The sequence below is a fragment of the Salmo salar genome, chromosome 12 (assembly GCF_965601325.2).
Source record: "Salmo salar chromosome 12, fSalSal1, whole genome shotgun sequence".
NCBI classification, from domain to species: Eukaryota; Metazoa; Chordata; class Actinopteri; order Salmoniformes; family Salmonidae; genus Salmo; species Salmo salar.
The window spans coordinates 99,205,234-99,232,451 of NC_138302.1; the positions used below are offsets into that span (position 1 = coordinate 99,205,234).

At 44.3% G+C, this 27,218-nt stretch overlaps 1 protein-coding gene across 1 annotated transcript; it reads left to right on the plus strand.

The window, feature by feature from the left end:
* The first annotated feature begins 1,990 nt into the window (after positions 1-1,990).
* On the plus strand, positions 1,991-26,952 carry cand2 (cullin-associated and neddylation-dissociated 2 (putative)). Its single transcript, XM_074112229.2, has 17 exons — positions 1,991-2,189; positions 4,341-4,484; positions 4,891-5,045; positions 5,404-5,527; positions 5,977-6,233; positions 7,814-7,919; positions 8,121-8,272; positions 9,523-9,818; positions 10,062-10,203; positions 14,648-14,875; positions 15,070-15,283; positions 15,648-16,187; positions 16,395-17,017; positions 17,335-17,504; positions 22,533-22,697; positions 23,296-23,403; positions 26,316-26,952. Exons 1-17 carry the CDS (start codon positions 2,122-2,124, stop codon positions 26,538-26,540), a joined length of 3,717 nt encoding a protein of 1,238 aa, XP_073968330.2. The 5' UTR covers positions 1,991-2,121; the 3' UTR covers positions 26,541-26,952.
* The last annotated feature ends 266 nt before the right edge of the window (positions 26,953-27,218 follow it).

Consider the following 27,218-nt stretch of genomic DNA (forward strand, 5'->3'; position numbering starts at 1 on the left):
AATATTAGCGTCTCCACAGCAACACTAAACAAAAAATGACTTCCGGTTCACGGAATTTCGAAAATGTTCAATATAAATGTCCCCCACGTTTTAGTAAATAAACATCTCATTAACATGTATTTATTTATTTATTTATTTATTTATTTATTTATTTATTGTGTATGACAAATAATTCTCTAAACATGAATAAACTCACCTGTTCTGTGTTCTAGGTACTCTAGTGAGTAAACTGAATGTATTTAATCTTACCATAACAAAGGGGTTGAATACTTATTGACTCAAGATATTTCAGCTTTTCATTTTTAATGAATTTGTAAAAATGTCTAAAAACTTAATTCCACTTTGACATTATGGGGTATTGTGTGTAGGCCAGTGACACAAAATCTCAATTTAATAAATTTAAAATGTAGGCTGTAACACAACAAAATGTAGAAAAGAGGTGTGAATATATTCTGAAGGCACTGTAACGCTATTAACTAACGTTATCCAGATATCTGATCATCCCATCTGTTTGTCTTGCATATAGGTTTCTGTCATCAACACGGTGGACACCTCTTATGAGGACATTATCGTGAGTCAAGTTCCTCATCAATGAACTGTGAACGCTGCTGTGACATCTAATAAAATGGCCACACAGACTATTTGCATTGCCCCCCAAACCCCCTCTTTTACACAGCTGCTACTCTCTGTTGTTATCATCTATGCATAGTCTCTTTAATAACTTTACCTACATATTACCGGTGCCCCCGCACATTGACTTTGTACCGGTACCCCCCCCCCTCTATATAGTCTCACTATTGTTATTTTACTGCTGCTCTTTAATTACTTGTTCCTTTTATTTCTTATCCGTATTTTTTTAAACTGCATTGTTGGTTAAGGGCTCGTCAGTAAGCATTTCACTGTAAAGTCTACTGCTGTTGCATTCATGTGACTAGTACGATTTGATTTGATTTGACAGCTTCTAACTACTATAGTTGACTGTCATTGATTTGATTTTGAATGGGTAATTTATTATCTTAATCCCATTGCCCTGTAAAACTGTATCTAGCTGTAGGTAGTCTACTACTTACTGTACCTTGACTGATTTGATATGACCGCAACGTTTGATCTGTATTGACGTGGTGTGTTATGTCTCAGCATGATGCCTAGATGAATTCATTCGTATCATACACATAGCGTTTACTGTGGACTTTTATTTTTGAAGGTAAAAATCTGAGAAACCGGAAGTCTTCATTTGGATAGGAACCCGCTCAAAGACAGTACAATAAGAAGAAAGGCATAAACTTTTCTACTTCAACTATTTGCACATTGTTATAACACTGTACATAGCCATAATATGACATTTGAAATGTCTCTATTCTTTTGAAACTTTTTAATGATTGTAATGTTTACTGTTCATTTTTTATTGTTTATTTCACTTTTGTTTCTGATCTATTTCACTTCTACTGACAATGTTAACATATGTTTCCCATGCCAATAAAGCCCATCGAAATGAACTGCTTCTCCGATCAGACTTGTAGGCGATGTCATGGCGCAACCCAGTCGCTTATTAATTCTGTACTATGTGTACAAATTAGCACAATGTTTATATGTACTAATAACGAGAGACTGGGTTGCATGGCGACGTTGGCGAGCTAAACTCATGCGTCAAGTCATCGGGTCAAACGGTCGTCTCGCTACGAACTGCGCGTCTTTCGATATAAAGTTGTTTTTTGACGAAAATGAAAACGTGTCAGTTGGTCACTTTCACGAGGTTGGAGTAATAACACGTTCAACTACTTAAGACACTGGCTCGAACATAGGTTGTGCCATTAGATTTGGAGAAAATGTACAATTTTAAGGGAGAAAAACCTTTCGGTGCGCTGAGCGCTGGTTGCTGATTGGTTCCACCAGGTGTCAGTATAAACTATGAGTTTATTCTCCACTCACTCATAACACGGTCCTATTTATAACGGACCCTGAAAGTGTCATGTTTCTCAGTTTGTTCTTGTCCAAATTTAGCTCGTCACTATTGCCACCCTGTCTCTCGCCATGTTCTCCGGCTGAAACTTCTGCTACACTATTTCTAAGTTATTCATTCAACTTTTATCATATATAAATCAACTGTAATTGGTAGTCAAGATGTCGAATATCTCCTACCATATCTCCAATCTGTTGGAGAAAATGACATCTACTGACAAAGACTTTCGGTAAGAAGGCCGAGTGCTTTGCAATGCATGTTTGCGTGTTGGATGACACAGTAATAATGTGGGCTATCAACAATGACTGTCATTTTTTTGCCTACTTTTATTACAAATGACTTTAAAAGTGGCCTATAACGTATCTCACCTATTCAAATGATATGCTTAGTGTAGATTAGGCTATTATTACAAATGAAATGCATAAGAATAATAATAACGTCAAGGTTATGATAATATAAATAAACTCCTTTCACTAAAGTGGGTCCAACAATAATAATTATGATGTAATGCTATTTTCTAGAACCTCAGAATGACTTATCACTGTACATTATGATAATTGGATGACAGGTGTGATAAGGAGAGACATGAAAATAAGAGGTAGAATAGAATATACAGTTGAAGTCGGACGTTTACATACACTTAGGTTGGAGTCATTATTAAAACTCGTTTTTCAACCACTCCACAAATTTCTTGTTAAACAAACTATAGTTTTGGCAAGTCGGTTAGGACATCTACTTTGTGCATGACACAAGTCATTTTTCCAACAATTGTTTCACTTATAATTCACTGTATCACAATTCCAGTGGGTCAGAAGTTTACATACACTAAGTTGACTGAGCCTTTAAACAGCTTGGAAAATTCCAGAAAATGATGTCATGGCTTTAGAAGCTTCTGATAGGCTAATTGACATCAGTTGAGTCAATTGGAGGTGTACCTGTGGATGTATTTCAAGGCCTACCTTCAAACTCAGTGCCTCTTTGCTTGACATCATGGGAAAATCATTGTAGACCTCCACAAGTCTGGTTCATCCTTGGGAGCAATTTCCAAACGCCTGAAGGTACCACGTTCATCTGTACAAACAATAGTACACAAGTAGAAACACCATAGACCCACGCAGCCATCATACTGCTCAGGAAGGAGACGCGTTCTGTCTCCTAGTGATGAACGTACTTTGGTGCGAAAAGTGCAAATCAATTCCAGAACAACAGCAAAGGACCTTGTGAAGATGCTGGAGGAAACGGTTACAAAAGTATCTATATCCACAGTAAAACAAGTCCTATATCGACATGACCTGAAAAGCTGCTCAGCAAGGAAGAAGCCACTGCTCCAAAACTGCCATAAAAAAGCCAGACTACGGTTTGCAACTGCACATGGGGACAAAGATCGTACTTTTTGGAGAAATGTCCTCTGGTCTGATGAAACAAAAATAAAACTGTTTGCCCATAATGACCATCGTTATGTTTGGAGGAAAAAGGGGGAGGCTTGCAAGCCGAAGAACACCATCCCAACCGTGAAGCATGGGGGTGGCAGCATCATGTTGTGGTGGTGCTTTGCTGCAGGAGGAACTGGTGCACTTCACAAAATAGATGGCATAATGAGGAAGAAAAATGATGTGGATATATTGAAACAACATCTCAAGACATCAGTCAGGAAGTTAAAGCTTGGTCGCAAATGGGTCTTCCAAATGGACATTGACCCCAAGCATACTTCCAAAGTTGTGGCAAAATGGCTTAAGGACAACAAAGTCAAGGTATTGGAGTGGCCATCAGAAAGCCCTGACCTCAATCCTATAGAAAATGTGTGGGCAGAACTGAAAAAGCGTGTGCGAGCAAGGAGGCCTACAAACCTGACTCAGTTACACCAACTCTGTCAGGAGGAATGGGCCAAAATTCACCCAACTTATTGTGGGAAGCTTGTGGAAGGCTACCCAAAACATTTTACCAAAGTTAAACAATTTAAAGGCAATGCTACCAAATAATAATTGAGTGTATGTAAACTTCTGACCCACTGGGAATGTGATGAAAGAAATAAAAGCTGAAATAAATCATTTTCTGTACTATTATTCTGACATTTCGCATTCTTAAAATAAAGTGGTGATCCTAACTGACCTAAGCCAGGGAATTGTTACTAGGATTAAATGTCAGGAATTGTGAAAAACTGAGTTTAAATGTAGTTGGCTAAGGTGTATGTAAACTTCCGACTTCAACTGTATATATACTTTATATTGTTCATTTTGTGAGAATCAAAACTGATAGTGGACTCATTTCCTCCACGTTCATGACCATCATAAAGTAATACTGTCTAAAATACATTACAATACCAAAAGATAACTTTATGTTACTAGAATAAGTGTCATGTTGGACTCATCTTTTCCTCCAGCTTCATGGCCACCAATGACCTGATGATGGAGCTTCAGAAGGATTCTATCAAGTTGGATGAAGACAGTGAGAAGAAGGTGGTCACCATGCTCCTGAAGCTACTGGAAGATAAGAATGGAGAGGTGCAGAATCTAGCTGTCAAGTGGTAGGCTAATGCTGGCATGTCTCTTTTTATAATAACCATTGTGTTTGTAATGTCTTAAAATACACAAGGCATCACCACTCGGGCTTCTGAGTGTCGCAGCGGTCTAAGGCACTGCATCTCAGTGCTAGAGGCGTCACTACAGACCCTGGTTCGATTCTAGGCTGTATCACAACCGGCCGTGATAGGCAGTCCCATAGGGCGGTTCACAATTGGCCCAGTGCCGTCATTGTAAATAAGAATTTGTTCTTAACTGACTTGCCTAGTTAAATAAAGGTGAAATAAAATCTCCTGTGTGTCATAGACATGTTGATAGTTAAGTCTTTCTCAAGGAGCACTTGCAGATATAACAACTTTATTTGTTTTTCAATCAGTTAGTTAGGTAATGATTTGTGTCTCTCTGCTGCAGTCTGGGTCCCTTGGTGAGCAAGGTGAAAGAATACCAGGTAGAGATCATGGTGGATACTCTCTGCTCTAACATGATGTCAGACAAGGAACAACTCAGAGACATCTCCAGTATGGGTCTGAAGACAGTCATCGCTGAGCTGCCCCCATGCTCCATAGGTAGGAGTCTTTTTTTTTGTACAAGCTACACTACAGTATGGTTCTCCTCCTTGGAGGAACTCTGAAATGGAAACTGTACATTGAGAGTTTATTATATTATGTCAGCTAACCATGTAGCGAAATGGATCGGTGAAAGCAATGACTGGAGGAAGTGTCCACCATTTGTTAAATCCATGACAGTTTCTCAATCCCAAATGCACCCCTAAACCTTATAGGCAAAGGTTTTAGGGTTTAGTGGTCCATTTGGGATTGGACCAGGTATTGTAGCCTACAAGTGAACACTTTATTGGAAGGGTAGAGAATCTGAACGCAGAAAACTATACAGTTGTAGAATTCCTCTTTTGCTTTGAGTTACCAGGTCAAAGTCTGACTGCCAACGTATGTAAGAAGATCACATCTCAGCTGATAGGAGCCATGGGGAAACAGGAAGACGTTTCTGTTCAGCTGGAGGCCTTGGACATCCTGTCGGACATGTTGGGAAGGTAAGTACTGCTTTTCTAGAGTGTAATAAACAGGATTTTTTTTAAGCAGAAGACTCCATGATGACCAGTATTTATTTTATACAGATCTGGGTCAAATACAGGTCAATTCTAGTATTGAAGTGTTATAAACATTATTTTTTTTAAAGCAGAAGACTCCATAATGACCAGTATTTATTTTATACAGATCTGGGTCAAATACAGGTCAATTCTAGTATTGAAGTGTTATAAACATTATTTTTTTTAAAGCAGAAGACTCCATAATGACCAGTATTTATTTTATACAGATCTGGGTCAAATACAGGTCAATTCTAGTATTGAAGTGTTTTTTAATTACATTTAGAGTTTTGGGGACTAAACCACAGATTCCGTTGTACTCGGGAAATCAAGCACAGCTCAGATATTTGAAAGAATAAAATCTGATCCTTTACCCTCTCTGTTCACCCCTATAGGTTGAGTGGTACGTTGATCAGCTTCCATGCCTCCATCCTGACCAGCCTGCTCCCCCAGTTGACCAGCCCCCGTATGGCTGTGAGGAAGAGGGCCATCATGGCCCTGGGTCACCTGGTGCCCAGCTGCAGTAAGACTCTCTTCACCCAGCTCACTGAGCACCTGCTGGCTGAGCTGGGCCGAGGACAGCAGACCTCCACCACACGCACCTACATCCAGTGTCTGGCCACCGTCAGTCGCCAGGGAGGCCATCGAGTCGGTGAGGCAGATAGCTAACCTTAGCATGGGGTGAGGTGCTGTTCAACAGGCAGGAGGGGGTAGGGTGAGGTGATGTTCAACAGGCAGGAGAGGGTAGGGTGAGGTGCTGTTCAACAGGCAGGAGGGGGTAGGGTAGGTGCTGTTCAACAGACAGGAGAGGGTAGGGTGAGGTGCTGTTCAACAGACAGGAGAGGGTAGGGTAGGTGCTGTTCAACAGACAGGAGAGGGTAGGGTGAGGTGCTGTTCAACAGACAGGAGAGGGTAGGGTGAGGTGCTGTTCAACAGGCAGGAGTGGGCATTGAGTCTGTGAGGCAGGAGAGGGTAGGGTGAGGTGCTGTTCAACAGACAGGAGAGGGTAGGGTGAGGTGCTGTTCAACAGGCAGGAGAGGGTAGGGTGAGGTGCTGTTCAACAGGCAGGAGAGGGCATTGAGTCTGTGAGGCAGGAGAGGGTAGGGTGAGGTGATGTTCAACAGACAGGAGAGAGTAGGGTGAGGTGCTGTTCAACAGGCAGGAGGGGGTAGGGTGAGGTGCTGTTCAACAGGCAGGAGAGGGCATTGAGTCTGTGAGGCAGGAGAGGGTAGGGTGAGGTGATGTTCAACAGACAGGAGAGGGTAGGGTGAGGTGCTGTTCAACAGACAGGAGAGGGTAGGGTGAGGTGCTGTTCAACAGGCAGGAGAGGGCATTGAGTCTGTGAGGCAGGAGAGGGTAGGGTGAGGTGATGTTCAACAGACAGGAGAGGGTAGGGTGAGGTGCTGTTCAACAGGCAGGAGAGGGTAGGGTGAGGTGCTGTTCAACAGGCAGGAGAGGGCATTGAGTCTGTGAGGCAGGAGAGGGTAGGGTGAGGTGCTGTTCAACAGACAGGAGAGGGTAGGGTGAGGTGCTGTTCAACAGGCAGGAGAGGGCATTGAGTCTGTGAGGCAGGAGAGGGTAGGGTGAGGTGCTGTTCAACAGACAGGAGAGGGTAGGGTGAGGTGCTGTTCAACAGGCAGGAGAGGGCATTGAGTCTGTGAGGCAGGAGAGGGTAGGGTGAGGTGCTGTTCAACAGACAGGAGAGGGTAGGGTGAGGTGCTGTTCAACAGGCAGGAGAGGGCATTGAGTCTGTGAGGCAGGAGAGGGTAGGGTGAGGTGCTGTTCAACAGACAGGAGAGGGTAGGGTGAGGTGATGTTCAACAGACAGGAGAGGGTAGGGTAGGTGCTGTTCAACAGACAGGAGAGGGTAGGGTGAGGTGCTGTTCAACAGGCAGGAGAGGGCATTGAGTCTGTGAGGCAGGAGAGGGTAGGGTGAGGTGCTGTTCAACAGGCAGGAGAGGGTAGGGTAGGTGCTGTTCAACAGACAGGAGAGGGTAGGGTGAGGTGGGCTGGGGATCAGTTTCTTTAAGCTTGATTGTTGAATTTATAGTTTTTTTTTTATTAGAGTTCTGGAACTGAAATGACATCAAGACATTTTTTTTTTACTAAACCATCTTTATATCTGTCACGTGTTTGCAAATAAAGATGGACATTGTTGAACTTTTTAGTCACCAGAGAGCAGCATTGCATTGGTCAGTCTGGTAAGTGGTGGTGGTATTGTTCCTGTTCCAGGCGAGCACCTAGAGAAGATCGTCCCCATGGTGATGACGTTCTGCAGTGTGGAGGATGATGAACTCAGGGAGTACTGCTTCCAGGCCTTTGAAGCCTTCGTCCGCAGGTAAAAAAAAAAAACTCTCTAGTGAATCTCTCTCTCTCTCTCTCTCTCCCCCTTGAGGTTTCTCTTGTGATTTATTACACCCATTACTAGCTGACCAGAGCCCAGTGCTCACACAAGATTAGACACAGATGAAAAACAGACACATAACTACTAAATAAATTCAATACCTGATCTGTTATTGATCTGTTATTTCTATATAAGATGCCCCAAGGAGATGTCCCCTCATATATCCACGGTGATCAAGCTGTGTCTGAGGTACATCACCTATGACCCCAACTACAACTATGATGTGGATGAGGATGAGGACGGGGATGAGTCCATGGACACAGGGGACGGAGAGGATGAGGACCAAGGTACTCAAACTATCAACAAACCTATCAACAGCAACTATGCTGATTATGCAATTATTAAATAGAGTTAGGGTCAGGGTCAGATTTTGGGTTATGGTTAGGTTTAGAGTTAGGGTTAGGGTCACGTTTGGGGTTAGGGTTAGGGTCAGGTTTGGGGTTAGGGTTTGGGTCAGGTTTGGGGTTAGGGTTAGGGTTAGAGTTAGGGTCAGGTTTGGGGTTAGAGTTAGGGTCAGGGTCAGGTTTGGGGTTAGAGTTAGGGTCAGGTTGGGGTTAGAGTTAGGGTCAGGTTTGGGGTTAGGGTCAGGTTTGGGGTTAAAGTTGGGGTCAGGTTTGGGGTTAGGGTTAGGGTCAGGTTTGGGGTTAGAGTTAGGGTTAGGGTCAGGTTTGGGGTTAGGGACAGGTTTGGGGTTAGAGTTAGGGTCAGGTTTGGGGTTAGAGTTAGGGTCAGGTTTGGGGTTAGAGTTAGGGTCAGGTTTGGGGTTAGAGTCAGGTTTGGGGTTAGAGTTAGGGTCAGGTTTGGGGTTAGAGTTAGGGTCAGGTTTGGGGTTAGAGTTAGGGTCAGGTTTGTGGTCAGGTTTGGGGTTAGAGTTAGGGTAAGGATTGGGGTTAGGGTTAGGGTCAGGTTTGGGGTTAGAGTTAGGGTTTGGGGTCAGGTTTGGGGTTAGGGTTAGAATCAGGTTTGGGGTTAAGAGTTAGGGTCAGGTTTGGGGATAGGGTCAGGTTTGAGGTTAGAGTTAGGGTCAGGTTTGGGGTTAGGGTCAGGTTTGAGGTTAGAGTTGGGGTCAGGTTTGAGGTTAGAGTTAGGGTCAGGTTTGGGGTTAGAGTTAGGGTCAGGTTTGAGGTTAGAGTTAGGGTCAGGTTTGGGGTTAGAGTTAGGGTTAGGGTCAGGTTTGGGGTTAGAGTTAGGGTCAGGTTTGAGGTTAGAGTTAGGGTCAGGTTTGGGGTTAGAGTTAGGGTCAGGTTTGGGGTTAGAGTTAGGGTCAGGTTTGGGGTTAGAGTAAGGGTCAGGTTTGAGGTTAGTTAGGGTCAGGTTTGAGGTTAGAGTTAGGGTCAGGTTTGGGGTTAGAGTAAGGGTCAGGTTTGAGGTTAGTTAGGGTCAGGTTTGGGGTTAGAGTTAGGGTCAGGTTTGGGGTTAGAGTTAGGGTTAGGGTAAGGGAATTTAGGGAATTTAAATGCAATCTATTGGACATTAATTGTAATATGGTATGCGTGTATGGACATTGGAACAAAGTCAACGTTCTTTTCCCTTGCAGAGTCAGATGACGAGTACAGTGATGATGACGACATGAGCTGGAAGGTACGGAGGTCATCTGTGAAGTGTCTGGAGGCTGTGATCAGCACCAGGAGAGACCTGCTAGTGGAGCTGTATGGTTCAGTAGCTCCAACCCTGCTGGCTCGGTTTAAAGAGAGGGAGGAGAACGTCAAGACAGACATCTTTGTAGCCTTTGTTGCCTTACTCAAACAGACCAGGCCTTCTCAGGGCCTCATCACCACAGCAGCAGAGCCTGGAGTCAAAGAAGACCAAGCCATCACTCTACTCAAGAAACAGGTCATTTGTTTTGTTTGGTGTTGTTTTCTAACCCTTATTCAACCAGGTTAGTCTCATGGAGATAAAATGCCTTTTAAAGTGGGTCCTCGTCCAAGACAGCAGCAGGACATACAGTAATAGCAATATTGTGTATTTCACAATACAGAGATCACAAGGTGAATTATGAGACATATTTCAGTACGTTTTTATGTGAGCTTTCATTCGTTTGAGGTGTTTCTCAGTGCTTTATTTGTTGTTTCCCAGGTCCCCACAGTAGTGAAGGCTCTCCACAAGCAGCTGAAGGAGAAGAGCATGAAGTCTAGACAGGGCTGTTTCTGTCTGCTGACAGAGCTGGCCAACGTACTGCCAGGAGCCCTGGGAAAACACATACCAGCTCTCATCCCTGGTAACCTCACTCACACCCTCACATACCAGCTCTCATCCCTGGTAACCTCACTCACACCCTCACATACCAGCTCTCATCCCTGGTAACCTCACTCACACCCTCACATACCAGTTCTCATCCCTGGTAACCTCACTCACACCCTCACATACCAGCTCTCATCCCTGGTAACCTCACTCACACCCTCACATACCAGCTCTCATCCCTGGTAACCTCACTCACACCCTCACATACCAGCTCTCATCCCTGGTAACCTCACTCACACCCTCACATACCAGTTCTCATCCCTGGTAACCTCACTCACACCCTCACATACCAGCTCTCATCCCTGGTAACCTCACTCACACCCTCACATACCAGCTCTCATCCCTGGTAACCTCACTCACACCCTCACTGCACTGAGGCTAGGAAACACTGTCACTACCAATAAATCCACAATAATTGAGAATTTAAATAAGCATTTTTCTACGGCTGGCCATGCTTTCCACCTGGCTACCTCTACCCTGGTCAACAGCCCTGCGCTCCCCACAGCAACTTGCCCAAACCTCCCCCACTTCTCCTTCACCCAAATCCAGATAGCTGATGTTCTGAAAGAGCTGCAAAATCTGGACCCCTACAAATCAGCCAGGACTAGACAATCTGGACACTCTCTTTCTAAAACTTTCTGCCGAAGTTATTGCAACTCCTATTACTAGCCTGTTCAACCTCTCTTTCGTGTCGTCTGAGATCCCCAAAGATTGGAAAGCTGCCGCGGTCATCCCCCTCTTCAAAGGGGGAGACACTCTAGACCCAAACTGCTACAGACCTATATCTATCCTACCCTGCCTTTCTAAGGTCTTCGAAAGCCAAGTTAACAAACAGATTACCGACCATTTCGAATCTCACCGTACCTTCTCCGCTATGCAATCTGGTTTCAGAGCTGGTCATGGGTGCACCTCAGTCACGCTCAAGGTCCTAAACGATATCATAACTGCCATTGATAAGAGACATTACTGTGCTGCTGTATTCATCGACCTGACTAAGGCTTTCGACTCTGTCAATCACAACATTCTTATTGGCAGACTAAACAGCCTTGGTTTCGCAAATGACTGCCTCGCCTGGTTCACCAACTACTTCTCCGATAGAGTTCAGTATGTCAAATCGGAGGGCCTGTTGTCCGGACCTCTGGCAGTCTCTATGGGGGTGCCGCAGGGTTCAATTCTCGGGCCGACGCAGATGACACCATTCTGTATACCTCTGGCCCTTCGTTGGACACTGTGTTAACTAACCTCCAGATGACCTTCAATGCCATACAACTCTCCTTCCGTGGCCTCCAACTGCTCTTAAATGCAAGTCAAACTAAATGCATGCTCTTCAACCGATCGCTGCCCGCACCTGCCCACCCGTCCAGCATCACTACTCTGGACGGTTCTGACTTAGAATATGTCGACAACTACAAATACCTAGGTGTCTGGTTAGACTGTAAACTCTCCTTCCAGACTCACATTAAACATCTCCAATCCAAAATTAAATCTAGAATCGGCTTCCTATTTCGAAACAAAGCATCCTTCACTCATGCTACTTTCGTGCCTTTGGCTGTGCCGGATTAAGTGCTATTCTATAAAAGAATTTCTCTGTAATTAATATCACCTGATTAGCTAATCATGTAAATGTAATTAACTAGAAAGTCGGGACACCACGGAAGAGTGTTTATAGAGCTGTTATCTTCTGAATAAACTCTTAAAGACCTAGTCATATTTTACATCAATAGCAGTCAATATTAATCATCACCTTATTTCAGTCTCATCTGAAAGTTGTAAATTCTTGGTTATCTTCACGAACCCTGGCTAACATGTTGAATCAGCAATACAAAATTGGGTTTAATTATTTATTTACCAAATACCTAACTAATCACACAGAATTACATATACACAGAATACAAATTATGTCATACAGAAAACATCCCTGGTGAACGGAACCTGTATGAAAGCTGGTTACACAAAGGAAAGGGGGTTGGGCTTGAATGAAAGAGCGGGAAGACTTAGGAACAAAGAAACAGCAGCTATGCTATCGTAAATACATTATCTTATGCATTCTAAATTACCGCCCATTTGGAAAAGGAAAATGCAATAAATATTTACTCTGAGCTGCGCTTCGGTAGGTTGGTCGTAGATGCTGGCCGTGTTGGCCAACAGAGATCTTCCTGTCCTCGGAAGAATGTCTCTGGTGGTAAATTGGATACGTTGTAGTTTCTTCGTTGTGTGTTAGACTGGATACGTCGTCCGTCCTTCCCTAGCCCACGTTTACAGCGGCCGCTGCTAACTCAATGGCTAGGAGGTATCACTTTTGTAGTGAATAAGAGTTCAAAGTTCATACCATTCGCAACCAAAGCTCACGCTGAGGTTGGCTTCGTTCTGTAGTTATTATCTGAATCCTTCTGACATCGGGCCCTCGCCCTAATGTACCCGGAACACAGGTTACATTTTCGTCAAGGGCTTATATAGTGGAGGGGGAGAAGGGTGTGTTTCATAGTTTATAACCCATGTCTCTTCACAGGGGCGAGCCACTGATTGAGCAGGCCTCTAACCTTATGAAAACCCAATTCTCTCATTTGGAAGATAAAATTACATTTAATCTTCTAACAAACAGTTTCAATATCAAACATTTAAATTGAACAACAATTCCATGTGAATCTGATAACTAGAATGTGTAGACTTTCCCAGGTACAGTTTATGTCGTCCTGTCATCAGTCATAATGTCTCAGATGACAACCGAACTGACATCCATACTCATTAAGTACCAACACATATTTCCAACTGGTTCTATTACCGAAATATGGTTCCTTTCCCCCCACTTGTTTGATGTTCCCAGACTCTCTATGTTTAACAAAGGTTATTCAAGAGTCCTTCAGTAGAGTCAGAGAGAGAGAGGGGAAGGGAGAAAGCTATTTATGGGGGGGTCATAAACCTTACCCACAGGCCAACGTCATGACACTGCCAAACATACCCTCGTAAAACTGACCATCCTACCGATCCTCGACTTCAGCGATGTAATTTACAAAATAGCCTCCAACACTCTACTCAACAAATTGGATGCAATCTATCACAGTGCCATCTGTTTTGTCACCAAAGACCCATATACTACCCACCACTGCGACCTGTATGCTCTCGTTGGCTGGCCCTCGCTTCATACTCGTCGCCAAACCCACTGGCTCCAGGTCATCTACAAGTCTCTGCTAGGTAAAGCCCCGCCTTATCTCAGCTCACTGGTCACCATAGCAGCACCCACCCGTAGCACGCACTCCAGCAGGTATATCTCACTGGTCACCCCCAAAGCCAATTCTTCCTTTGGCCGCCTCTCCTTCCAGTTTTCTGCTGCCAATGATTGGAACAAACTGCAAAAATCTCTGAAGCTGGAGACTCTTACCTCCCTCACTAGCTTTAAGCATCAGCTGTCAGAGCAGCTCACAGATCACTGCACCTGTACATAGCCCATCTGTAAACAGCCCATCTACCTACCTCATCCCCATACTGTATTTATTTATTTATTATTCTTGCTTCTTTGCACCCCAGTATCTCAACTTGCACATTCATCTTCTGCACATCTACCATTCCAGTGTTTATTTTCTATATTGTAATTACTTTGCCACCATGGCCTATTTATTGCCTTACCTCTCTTATCTTACCTCATTTGCACATGCTGTATATATATTTTTCTACTGTATTATTGATTGTATGTTTGTTTATTCCATGTGTAACTCTGTGTTGTTGTATGTGTCGAACTGCTTTGCTCTATCTTGGCCAGGTCGTAGTTGCAAATGAGAACTTGTTCTCAACTAGCCTACCTGGTTAAATAAAGGTGAAATAAAAAATAAAATAAAAAGATACCATCTCTCATCCTTGGTAACCTCACTCACACGCTCACTTAAACACTTCTTCTTCATTAAATTACTACATTCCTTTGTTAATTTCTGGGGCCAGTAGTTTTTCCATTACAAATAGGATTTTATTTGGATCCCCATTGGCTGGTGCAAAAGCAGCAGCTACTCTTCCTGGGGTCCACAATAAAACAAGAATCATAACAGAATACAGGACAATAATAGACAAGAACAGCTCAATAACAGAGCTACATAACATTTAAAATAATCCTGACCATCTGCTGAGTGACCAGTAGGGCCTCGGAGGTACATTGAGGAAAGAGAGGGCATCGATCATGTGACCTGGCCAGGAAAAACCCAGGGCCTACTGTAGTTATAGGCTACAACAATTGTTAATTTCTTCTCTGTAGTTAGTCAAAGGACCAGGACTATTTCTCGTTCTAGCCACATGGTCAGAAAAACTCCTGTCCCTAATAGTATAGTACTATAACTTAAAAGGAAATAGTGTTTGGAATGGTTATTGTTACAATGTCAAAAAAAAGTCATCTTGACATTTATATTAACCTTTTGTCTGGCATCTCTCTTTTTCAGGTATAGTTCACTCCCTTACAGACAAGTCTACCTCGTCCAACATGAAGCTCGATGCCCTCTCTTTCCTCAATGTCCTCCTGTGCAGCCATCCTCCTGCCGTGTTCCAGCCTCACATGAAGGTTATTCTGCCTGCGGTGGTGCAGTGTGTGGAGGACACCTTCTATAAGATCACCTCCGAGGCCCTACTGGTCACTCAGCAGATGGTCAAGATCATACGCCCGTTAGGAGGTAGGTACTGTAGTCCAGAGGTTAGAGAGGTGGATCAGTAATCGAAAGGTTGCTGGTTCAAGTCCTGGGCCAGGGGGGATGAAATAGTGGGGACTGAACTGGCTACTGGTGTCAGATCATTGTGTGTCTGGGGTTGGGATGAAAAGGTAGAATAAGAAATTCTGTTCCAAATAAAAGTATCTATTCTACTCTAGACAAACTACCCGCCTTTGACGTCAAACCCTACGTGAAGGATATGTTCTCTGCCACTCTGAAGAGGCTGAAGGCTGCAGACATTGACCAGGAAGTGAAGGAGAGAGCTATTTCCTGTATGGGTCACATTGTGTGTCACGTAGGAGACCAGCTGGGTGGGGACCTCCAGCCGACACTGCAGATCTTCCTGGAGAGACTGAAGAACGAGATCACCAGGTAGGTAGCCTAGTGTGTTGCAGGTACAAATCCCTGCTCCAACTGTAAAAAAAATCTGATGTAGGGTGGGAAGTAGCCTGCAACAGGACAGTTACTGGCATCAGTATCCCAATACCATCTTGTGCCATTGAGCAAGACACTCAACCCCCTAAACTGCACTGTGGCTAACTCTTTCCTCCAAGCTTCCCTGTGGGTTTATGAGTATATTGGGGGGGATAAGACAAAAAGTGTCTCCATGACAATAATGTATCTTATCCATAGAGTTGGAGGGTTCATCTTTGTATCTCTTCAATAATGGCTTCTGTGACAACATGTGCAGCATCACTATCTCTGTTTCAAAGTAGTCCAATTCTTCTCCTAACAGGCTGACAGCGGTGAAGACCCTGACTCTCATCGCCACATCGCCCCTCAAGATCGACCTCCGACCTTTACTCACTGAGGGCATCCCCATCCTAGGCTCCTTCCTCAGGAAGAACCAGCGTGCCCTCAAGCTGAGCACACTGACTGCCCTCAACATGATAGTTATGAACTACAGCGACAGCCTGAAGCCGCCCATGATCGAGGCTGTGCTCAATGAGCTACCTGCCCTGATCGAGGAGAACGACATGCACATATCCCAGGTGGCGGTGATGCTTCTCACCTGTATAGCTAAGGTGTGCCCCTCCTCCCTGTCTAAGATCGGGAACACCGTCTTACCTGGTGTGTTTCATCTGGTTCATTCCCCGTTGCTGCAAGGAGGGGCTCTGTCGGCCATCTTGGAGTTCTTCAAGGCCCTGGTGGTCACTAAGGCTGGGAACATGGGATACAACGACCTCTTGAAAGCTCTCACCGGTCCTTTCCACAGCTCAGGGAAGGCGACAGACCCCACACCCACGCACAGACAGTCTTACTACTCTGTGGCCAGGTAGGAGTAGTGGTTTGTTCGATTGATTGATTGATTGATTGATTGATTGATTGATTGATTGATTGATTGATTGATTGATTGATTAAGTGGAGAGATAAAGAGGATAGATATAAGTGATATACCTATAGTGTCCTGTAGAGGCATGGAGGAAACACAAAATGAGGTTTTTATTTTTTTTCTGTTTTATATTATCTCATGTTTGGCCAGGTGTGTAGCTGCTCTATCCTCCGTGTGCCCTAAAGAAGCATCCGGAATGGTCACCAGCTTCATCCAGGAAGTCAAGAACCCCAAGTGTTCCGAGTCCGTCAGAATCCTGTCCTTCCTGTGTCTGGGGGAGGTGGGGCGTACCATGAACCTGGGGGGTCAGAAGGAGCTAAAGACTGTGATCCTGGAGGCCTTCTCCTCTCCCAACGAGGAAGTCAAGTCAGCCGCTTCCTGTGCTCTGGGGAACATCTGTGTGGGCAACCTGGAGGAGTACCTTCCCTTTATGCTGAAGGAGATAGGTAGCCAGCCAAAGAGAAGGTACCTGCTGTTACACAGCCTCAAAGAGGTGATCGGCGCCTGCTCGGCGGAGAGCTTGTTGGCCCACGTCGAGGATATCTGGGCTCTTCTCTTTAAGAACCGCGAGTGTGCCGAAGAGGGGACGAGGAATGTGGTGGCGGAGTGTCTGGGGAAACTTACCATGGTCAATCCGGCTCAGCTCCTGCCCAGGCTCAAACAACAGCTTTCCTCAGGGTCTCCTGTGGCCCGCAGTACTGTGGTCACTGCTGTTAAGTTCACCATCGTTGATCAGCCTGTACCTATAGATTCACTACTCAAAGGATGCATAGGTAAGATGTCAAAGTGACTCAACATATATATATTTTTTTACACTGGTTATATGACAGCCTTATTCAACCGTAGTCCACTTTTTAGGGTTAAAGCCACATCTGGTTAAAAATAGTGCACTGTATGGAGAAATCCGGTGTCATTGAAAATGCACCCACAACATGCTAAAATGTCCAGGGTTGTATTCATTCAGGTAACGGGACAATGAAGAAAAAATAAATAAATTGCAACGGGGAAAAAAATGAGTGTTTGCCTCCCTGTTTCCGTTTGATTTCTTCCATTTGGTTCTTAATGATCATCACCCTGTTCTCTATGCCAGGTGATTTCCTGAAGACTCTGCAGGACAAAGACCCGAATGTACGTCGTGTGGCCTTGGTGATGTTCAACTCAGCGGCCCACAACAAACCTTCTCTGATCCGCGGTCTGCTAGCCTCAGTACTGCCTAGCCTCTACAACGAGACACAGATCAGGAAGGACCTCATCAGAGAGGTAGTGTGTCTTATCAGAGAGAGGGGGGGGGGGGGGGTGTGTGTGTGTGTGTGTGTGTGTGTGTGTGTGTGTGTGTGTGTGTGTGTGTGTGTGTGTGTGGCCTGCTAGCCTCAATATCACCTAACCTCTACAACGAGAAACAAATCAAGAAGGACTAGGGCTGTTGCCGTGACCGTATTTCCGCCACACCTGATGTCATGTGTCATGACCGCAGTACAATTCTATGTGACCGTTGAGTCAGTGTGTAAACTCCTTTTATTCACTCTGGACACGTGTTAGTAGTACCCAACTCGCTAACGATCATCAGTTCACTAATGGATCTAATGTTCTTCTAACCTCAATGCAAATGAGATGGAAAAATCACATCAAAACACTGAAACAGTATGATGCTTTTAAAACTCACCTCACTGTGATTGATACATGTGAAGAAAGAAGTTCAACAGCAGGTTGAAACTGAGTGGGAAAACATGGTTGTTGTGGATGTTGTTTCAAATCCAAACACAATGAAATGGACAGCTGCTTTCTAAGGTGAGGATTCATTCAGAACACTCATATGCATATTAGAGATTATGATATATGAGTCCAAGCCCGAAAAAAACTCCTCCTGAATTAAAATAATGATTGTGTCGTTATACTACCTCATATTACACATGGCACAATAAAAATACTAAATAACACAGATTTCAGAAACCTTTGGTACATAATTGGTCTAGCCTAAACTTATTCACTTATTCAGAGTTGGGCTACAGTTATAGTGAATTTGTATTTTGAATAGCCTCGTAATAGGTCATATTTTATATTTTCATAATTAATAGGCTGACACATTACAGAATATCTGACCACCGTGCGTTTCCATCTCATCCTCTTTCTCCTTCATTCCTTTATTGAGCACGTAGAGGGGCTGTCAAACAGATTAATGGAATATGTTTCCTTGTGAAAACATGTTACTAAACTCAGCAAAAAAATAAACGTCCCCTTTTCAGGATCCTGTCTTTCAAAGATAATTCGTAAAATTCCAAATAATTTCGCAGATCTTCATTGTAAAGGGTTTAAACACTGTTTCCCATGCTTCAATTAACCATAGACAATTAATGAACATGCACCTGTGGAACGGTCATTAAGACACTAACAGCTTACAGACGGTAGGCAATTAAGGTCACAGTTATGAAAACTTAGGACACTACAGAGGCCTTTCTACTGACTCTGAAAAACGGCAAAAGAAAGATGCCCAGTGTCCCTGCTCATCTGCGTGAACGTACCTTAGGCATGCTGTGAGGAGGCATGAGGACTGCAGATGTGGCCAGGGCAATAAATTGCAATGTCCGTACTGTGAGACGCCTAAGACAGCGCTACAGGGAGACAGGACGGACAAAGGATTGTCCTCGCAGTGGCAGACCACGTGTAACAACACCTGCACAGGATCGGGACATCTGAGCATCACACCTGCGGGACAGGTACAGGATGGCAACAACAACTGCCCGAGTTACACCAGGAACACACAATCCCTCCATCAGCGCTCAGACTGTCCGCAATAAGCTGAGAGAGGCTGGACTGAGGGCTTGTCGGCCTGTTGTAAGGCAGGTCCTCACCAGACATCACCGGCAACAACGTCGCCTATGGGCACAAACCCACCGTTGCTGGACCAGACAGGGCTGGCTAAAAGTGCTATTCACTGATGAGTCGCGGTTTTGTCTCACCAGGGGTGATGGTCGGATTCGCGTTTCTCGTCAAAGGAATGAGCGCTACACTGAGGCCTGTACTCTGAAGCGGAATCGATTTGGAGGTGGAGGGTCCGTCATGGTCTGGGGCGGTGTGTCATAGCATCATTGGACTGAGCTTGTTGTCATTGCAGGCAATCTCAACGCTGTGCGTTACAGGGAAGACATCCTCCTCCCTCATGTGGTACCCTTCCTGCAGGCTCATCCTGACATGACCCTCCAGCATGACAATGCCACCAGCCATACTGCTCGTTCTGTGTGTGGTTTCCTGCAAAACAGGAATGTCAGTGTTCTGCCATGGCCAGCGAAGAGCCCGGATCTCAATCCCATTGAGCACGTCTGGGACCTGTTGGATTGGAGGGTGAGGGCTAGGGCCATTCCCCCCAGAAATGTCCGGGAACTTGCAGGTGCCTTGGTGGAAGAGTGGGGTAACATCTCACAGCAAGAACTGGCAAATCTGATGCAGTCCATGAGGAGATGCACTGCAGTACTTAATGCAGCTGGTGGCCACACCAGATACTGACTGTTACTTTTGATTTTGACCCCCCCTTTGTTCAGGGACACATTATTCCTTTTCTGTTAGTCACATGTCTGTGGAACTTGTTCAGTTTATGTCTCAGTTGTTGAATCTTGTTATGTTCATACAAATATTTACACAAAAACGCAGTTGACAGTGAGAGGACGTTTCTTTTTTTTTGTTGAGTTTATGTATTTGATGTTTCCCAAATTAAGCCCTGGGTAGCTGCAGGAACGGGGGTGGATAGCCCATGTTATACAGAGTTTGGGCGGAATATCACCTGTCGTGTAGGGAGAAGCTACATGCTCCCTAAACAGTGGTTTATGTGTGGAGTGAAATAACTAGCTGTTATTGGCAGAGAGGTTTGGAACTCTTTTTCTTATTGGTCTATTGAGTAATTTACCGCCTGGTGATGTCACCAAAACTCTATCCCACAGCAACAAGCAGATATTTCAGGCGGTCTTTTCAAACCTCTCTTACACTAAAAGAGAGTTATCATCATGTTCACAGTATTATACCAACCTCATAGTGTGGAAATATACACTGAGTGTACACAACATTAGGAACACCTTCCTAATATTGAGTTGTTCCTACCTCTTCCCCTACTGTATTTATTTATTTAGCTCCTTTGCACCCCATTATTTCTATTTCTACTTTGCACTTTCTTCTACTACAAATCTACCATTCCAGTGTTTTACTTGCTAAATTGTATTTACTTCGCCACCATGGCCTTTTTTTTGCCTTTACCTCCCTTATCTCACCTCATTTACTCACATTGTATATAGACTTATTTTTCTACTGTATTACTGACTGTATGTTTGTTTTACTCCATGTGTAACTCTGTGTTGTTGTATGTGTCAAACTGCTTTCCTTTATCTTGGCCAGGTCGCAATTGTAAAGGAGAACTTGTTCTAAACTTGCCTACCTGGTTAAATAAAGGTGAAATATATTTTTTGTTTTTTAAGATCGAATCCCCGAGCTGACAAGGTAAAAATCTGTCGTTCTGCCCCTGAACATGGCAGTTAACCCACTGTTCCTAGGCCGTCATTGAAAATAATAATTTTTTCTTAACTGACTTGCCTAGTTAAATAAAGGTAAAATAAAATTCTAAAAAACATGATCTCAGTATATATACACACCTGTTCTGAAAGGCCCCAGAGTCTGCAACACCACTAAGCAAGGGGCACCACCACTAAGCAAGGGGCACCACCACTAAGCAAGGGGCACCACCACTAAGCAAGGGGCACCACCACTAAGCAAGGGGCACCACCACTAAGCAAGGGGCACCACCACTAAGCAAGGGGCAACACCACTAAGCAAGGGGCAACACCACTAAGCAAGGGGCACCACCACTAAGCAAAGGGCAACACCACTAAGCAAGGGACAACACCACTAAGCAAGGGGCACCACCACTAAGCAAAGGGCAACACCACTAAGCAAGGGGCAACACCACTAAGCAAGGGGCAACACCACTAAGCAAGGGGCACCACCACTAAGCAAGGGGCACCACCAAGCAAGCAATGTTCTGGGAGAAGTACAGATCAGGGTTGGGTTATACAAAAATATCTGAAACTTTGAACATCCCACGGAGCACCATTAAATCCATTATTAAAAAATGGAAAGAATATGGCACCACAACAAACCTGCCAAGGGAGGGCCACCCACCAAAACTCACGGACCAGGCAAGGAGGGCATTAATCAGAGAGGCAACAAAGGGACCAAAGATAACCCTGAAGGAGCTGCAAAGCTCCACAGCGGAGATTGGAGTATCTGTCCATAGGACCACTTTAAGCCGTACACTCCACAGAGCTGGGCTTTATGGAAGAGTGGCCAGAAAAAAGCCATTGACAAAGAAAAAAATAAACAGACACGTTTTGTGTTCACCAAAAGCCATGTGGGAGACTCCCCAAACATATGGAAGAAGGAACTCTGGTCAGATTAAATTAAAATTGAGCTTTTTGGCCATCAAGGAAAACGCTATGTCTGGCACAAACTCAACACCTCTCATCACCCCGAGAACAACATCCCCACAGTGAAGCATGGTGGTGGCAGCATCATGCTGTGGGGATGTTTTTCATTGGCAGGGACTGGGAAACTGGTCAGAATTGAAGGAATGATGGATGGTGCTAAATACAGGGAAATTCTTGAGGGAAACCTGTTTGTCTTCTGAGATTTGAGACTGGGATGGATGTTCACCTTCCAGCAGAAAAATGACCCTAAGCTGCTAAAGCAACACACATGTGGTTTAAGGGGAAACATTTACATGTCTTGGAATGGCCTAGTCAAAGCCCAGACCTCAATCAAATTGAGAATCTGTGGTATGACTTAAAGATTGCTGTACACCAGCGGAACCCATCCAACTTGAAAGAGCTGGAGCAGTTTTGACTTGAAGAATGGGCAAAAATCCCAGTGGCTAGATGTGCCAAGCTTATAGAGACATACCCCAAGAGACTTGCAGCTGTAATTGCTGCAAAAGGTGGCTCTACAATGTATTGACTTGAGGGGTGAATAGTTATGCACGCTCAAGTTTTCAGTTTTTTTTGTCTTATTTCTTGTTTGTTTCACAAGAAAAGATATTTGTATCTTCAAAGTGGCAGGCATGTTGTGTAAGTCAAATGATACAACCCCCCCCCCAAAAATCAATTTTACTTACAGGTTGTAAGGCAACAAAATAGGAAAAATGCCAAGGGGGGTGAATACTTGTATGCATTTAAAAAAATCCCCTGTATTGACTATGTGTTGAATATGTGTATGCTACAAAACGAGAGGATGGTAACACTGTGTCTATGTCAGGTGGAGATGGGTCCGTTCAAGCACACAGTGGACGATGGTCTGGACGTGAGAAAGGCAGCGTTTGAGTGCATGTATACCTTACTGGACAGCTGTCTGGACTGCTTGGACATCTTCGAGTTCCTCGACCGCGTAGAAGAAGGCCTTAAAGACCACTACGACATCAGAGTAAGACTGCACGCAAACTAACTTCCTCAAGGCCTTTGCAATCTCTAAAAACATGGTACTAGTGTGTTGGGGCACTCCTAAACCGGACAAATGATGTTTAATAAAGTACACAGCCAACTTAATGGTTTTCGATGAGAGCGGTGCATTGTTAGGGACCCGGGGATGGCCATGCTGTCTGTCAGAAAAGTTGGGGAGGTTAAATCTAAACCTTAATCACCCAGAACTCTGTTTTGTTACGAGAGACCAACTTTGATGCAATGAGAGATTTGTCAACCAATGCCGAAGGTGCATAAAGATGTACTTACCACAACCGCCTCATTTGCTAAGTTCTCCGTATTGTACAGTGTTCTCCATTACTCTTGTTTTGTATCGGCATTAGCACTGTATATATGACCCCAATTCTAACTCCAAGACGGTGGCAATTTGAAAACATGAACAAGTAGATTGTGCTGATTTAAAAAGGCACATTGAACCATGTTGCACGCTCCATATTCTGTGGCTAGTGCTCAAACTGAATTCCTCCATTTTTATGCACGTCCGGCATTGAAAACAGAATGTCTCTCCCATCTTATTTCTCTAAAATGTCTTCCCCCCCCAGATGTTGACATTCATCATGCTGGCCAGACTCTGCTGTCTGTGTCCCAATGCTGTGGTCCAGAGACTGGACAGACTGATCGAACCTCTCAGGGTTACCTGCACCACTAAGGTAAGGAGACTTATGACATGGCAGTCCACAAAAGCCTCAAATAATTAAAAGTGAGGGCCTACCCGAGTGGCGCAGTGGTCTAAGGCAGTGCTAGCTGTGTCACTAGAGATTCTGGGTTCGAGTCTAGGCTCTGTCGCAGCCGGCCACGACCAGCAGATCCATGGGGCGGTGCACAATTGGCCCAGCGTCGTCTGGGTTAGGGGAGGGTTTGGCCGGCAGGGATGTCCTTGTCCCATCGCGCACTAGCGACTCCTGTGGCGGGCCGGGCGCAGTGCACACTGACACGGTCAAATCAAATCAAATTTATTTATATAGCCCTTCGTACATCAGCTGATATCTCAAAGTGCTGTACAGAAACCCAGCCTAAAACCCCAAACAGCAAGCAAAGCATGTGAAAGAAGCACGGTAGCTAGGAAAAACTCCCTAGGAAAAACTCCCTAGAAAGGGCAAAAACCTAGGAAGAAACCTAGAGAGGAACCAGGCTATGAGGTACTTAGACAATATGCCAAGTAGGAAATTGTGTGAACTAACGTACAGCTTTACCTTCTGGCTGTGCAGGGTGGATATTATAACAGAACATGGTCAAGATGTTAAAATGTTCATAAATGACCAGCATGGTCAAATAATAATAATCATAGTAGTTGTCGAGGGTGCAACAAGCACGTCCGGTGAACAGGTCAGGGTTCCATAGCTGCAGGCAGAACAGTTTAAACTGGAGCAGCAGGACGGCCAGGTGGACTGGGGACAGCAAGGAGTCATCATATCAGGTAGTCCTGAGGCATGGTCCTAGGGCTCAGGTCCTCCGAGAGAGAGAGAAAGAGAGAAAGAGAGAATTAGAGAGAGCATATTTAAATTCACACAGGACACCGGATAAGACAAGAGAAATACTCCAGATGTAAAAGACTGACCCTAGCCCCCCGACACATAAACTACTGCAGCATAAATACTGGAGGCTGAGACAGGAGGGATCAGAAGACACTGTGGCCCCATCCGATGATACCCCCGGACAGGGCCAAACAGGCAGGATATAACCCCACCCACTTTGCCAAAGCACAGCCCCCACACCACTAGAGGGATGTCTCCAACCACCAACTTACCGTCCTAAGACAAGGCCGAGTATAGCCCACAACAATCACCGCCATGGCACAACCCAAGGGGGGGCGCCAACCCAGACAGGAAGACCACGTCAGTGACTCAACCCACTCAAGTGACGCACCCCTCCTATGGACGGCATGGAAGAACACCAGTAGGCCAGTGACTCAGCCCCTGTAAAAGGGTTAGAGGCAGAGAATCCCAGTGGAAAGAGGGGAACCGGCAAGGCAGAGACAGCAAGGGCGGTTCGTTGCTCCAGCCTTTCCGTTCACCTTCACACTCCTGGGCCAGACTATACTTAATCATAGGACCTACTGAAGAGATAAGTCTTCAGTAAAGACTTAAAGGTTGAGACTGAGTCTGCGTCTCTCACATTGGTAGGCAGACCATTTTATAAAAATGGAGCTCTATAGGTCACCAGGTGTACAGTGTTTCCTCAGACACATTGGTGCGGCTGGCTTCCGGGTTAAGTGGGCAGTGTGTCAAGAAGCAGTGCGGCTTGGTTGGGTCGTGTTTTGGAAGACGCACGGCTCTCGACCTTCGCCTCTCCCGAGTCCGTACGGAAGTTGCAGCGATGAGACAAGACTGTAACTACCAATTGGATACCAGGAAATTGGGGGTAAAAAAAGTTTAGAAAAATAATAATAATTAAAAGCGCCACTTTTCTTATCTGGATGTCAACAAACTACAACAGATCCACCTTGACTTGTGCACAGGACACATATTTGTACTTTTCGTCTCGGGCTGAATTGACTAACCATCCATAAACATCTTACCATTATTACGCTAAGCTATGCTGGCTAGGAAATATAACTGTGAATAGAACACCAATCAAAACAATGATCCTGGTAATTAAAAGATGGCATCATCTTCATTCCAGGTGAAGGTAGGGCTTGTGCCAGTCCACAGTCTAAGAACCGTCTATCTGGGTTGCATAATGTACTTAGACAATATGCCAAGTAGGAAATTGTGTGAACTAACGTACAGCTTTACCGTAAACAAAGTGGTTGAATACTTATATACTCAAGACATTTCAGCTTTCTATTTTTTGTTAATTTGTAAAAATGTCAAAAAACGTTATTCCACTTTGACATTATGGGGTATTTATTGTGTGACACAAAATCACAATTTAATTCATTTTTAAATGTAGGCTATAACACAACAAAATTAGGAACAATTCAAGAGGTGTGAATACATTCTGAAGGCACTACAGTTACAAACCGTTAGTAAATCTAACCGGTTAGTTTAGAGCTGCAAACACATAGTTACAACCGTTAGTTAATTTAACCTGTAAGTTTAGTGCTGCAAACACATAGTTACAACCTGCTAGTTAATTTAACCTGTTAGTTTAGAGCTGCGAACACATCGCTCTGTGTGCAATAATAGTGTTTAACATGATATTTGAATGACTACCTCATCTGTGTACCCCACACATACAATTATCTGTAAGGTCTGCTGACCTCCCCCCTTTATTGTAATGGTGAGAGGTTAGCATGTCTTGGGGGTACGATATTTGTCTGTAACTTTCTCACTCATCATTATTCCCGATTCATTCAGGGTTATCCGTAACCATGGTAGCATCCACATTAATGTAGAAGTGTTTAGAAACATATTCTATTCTTATTTACAATTTTTTTTTAAAGTGACTCCAAAATGACACAAATCATTGTATCATTTCAAATCAAAAGTGCTGGAGTACAGAAACAAATGACGTGTCACTGTCCCAATACTTTGAGCTCGCTGTATTTACGTTAACGTCGCCAATAAAAGATGAGTGTTTAAATTAATATTTGCTTCTTCTTCTTCTATCGTCGTCCCAGGTGAAGGCGGGGTCAGTGAAGCAGGAGTTTGAGAAGCAGGAGGAGCTGCGTCGTTCAGCGATGAGGGCCGTGGCAGCCTTGCTCTCTATCAGCGAGGTGGAGAAAAGCCCTGCCATGGCCGACTTTGCCAACCAGATACGCACCAACGCAGAGATGGCCTCCATCTTAGAGAGCATCCAGGGAGACACACGCTCCGGCGCAGTGGAAAGCATGGACACCAGTTAGAACTAAACGATAGGAGGGGACACCCTCCCAGGATAATTTGAAGTTATTCTTTAAAATAGAACAGAAACAGAAACCGAAGCCAATGCCCAGCATTTTGGCTAGATGCAAATTGTATGACTGTCATAGGCCGTATTCACTGCCACTGAAATCCTTCATATTATGCCTTGAAAGTTGAGTTGGAAACGTGTTTTATTGACTCGTCAGGATGTCGTAGGGCCTAATCAATGACAATTATTCCTCTGCCTTAAAAATCAACGTTGAGATGAAAACGTGCCTTCCGGTCATTGAGATCATACTTCATTCAAAGGACTTTAAGGCCAGTGGTATTCAGTGCCATGTTGGTAGGGCTGTGATATTGATACAGTATTCTCCATGAATACATTGCAAATAAACAAACGTTTTGTTCATTTAACTGTGCATCATCTAGTGTGTAAAATGTAAGACTTGCATAATGCATTACAAACACCCCCCCCCCCACACTAATATACAGTGCATTCGGAAAGTATTCAGACCCCTTCACTTTTTCCACATTTTGTTACGTTACAGCCTTATTCTAAAATGGATTAAATAGTGGTTTCCCCCTCATCAATCTACACACAATACAACATAATGACAAAGCAAAAAATATGTTTTTAAAGTAATCTTAAATATCACATTTACTTAACCCTTTACTCAACA

Excerpts from the sequence above, each read along its gene's own strand:
- cand2 (XM_074112229.2), top strand. The coding sequence starts at position 2,122 with ATGTCGAATATCTCCTACCATATCTCCAATCTGTTGGAGAAAATGACA. Across the intron at positions 9,819-10,061 it reads TCACTCTACTCAAGAAACAG|GTCCCCACAGTAGTGAAGGC; the intron begins GTCATTTGTTTT and ends GTTGTTTCCCAG. Across the intron at positions 15,284-15,647 it reads CTGAAGAACGAGATCACCAG|GCTGACAGCGGTGAAGACCC; the intron begins GTAGGTAGCCTA and ends TTCTCCTAACAG.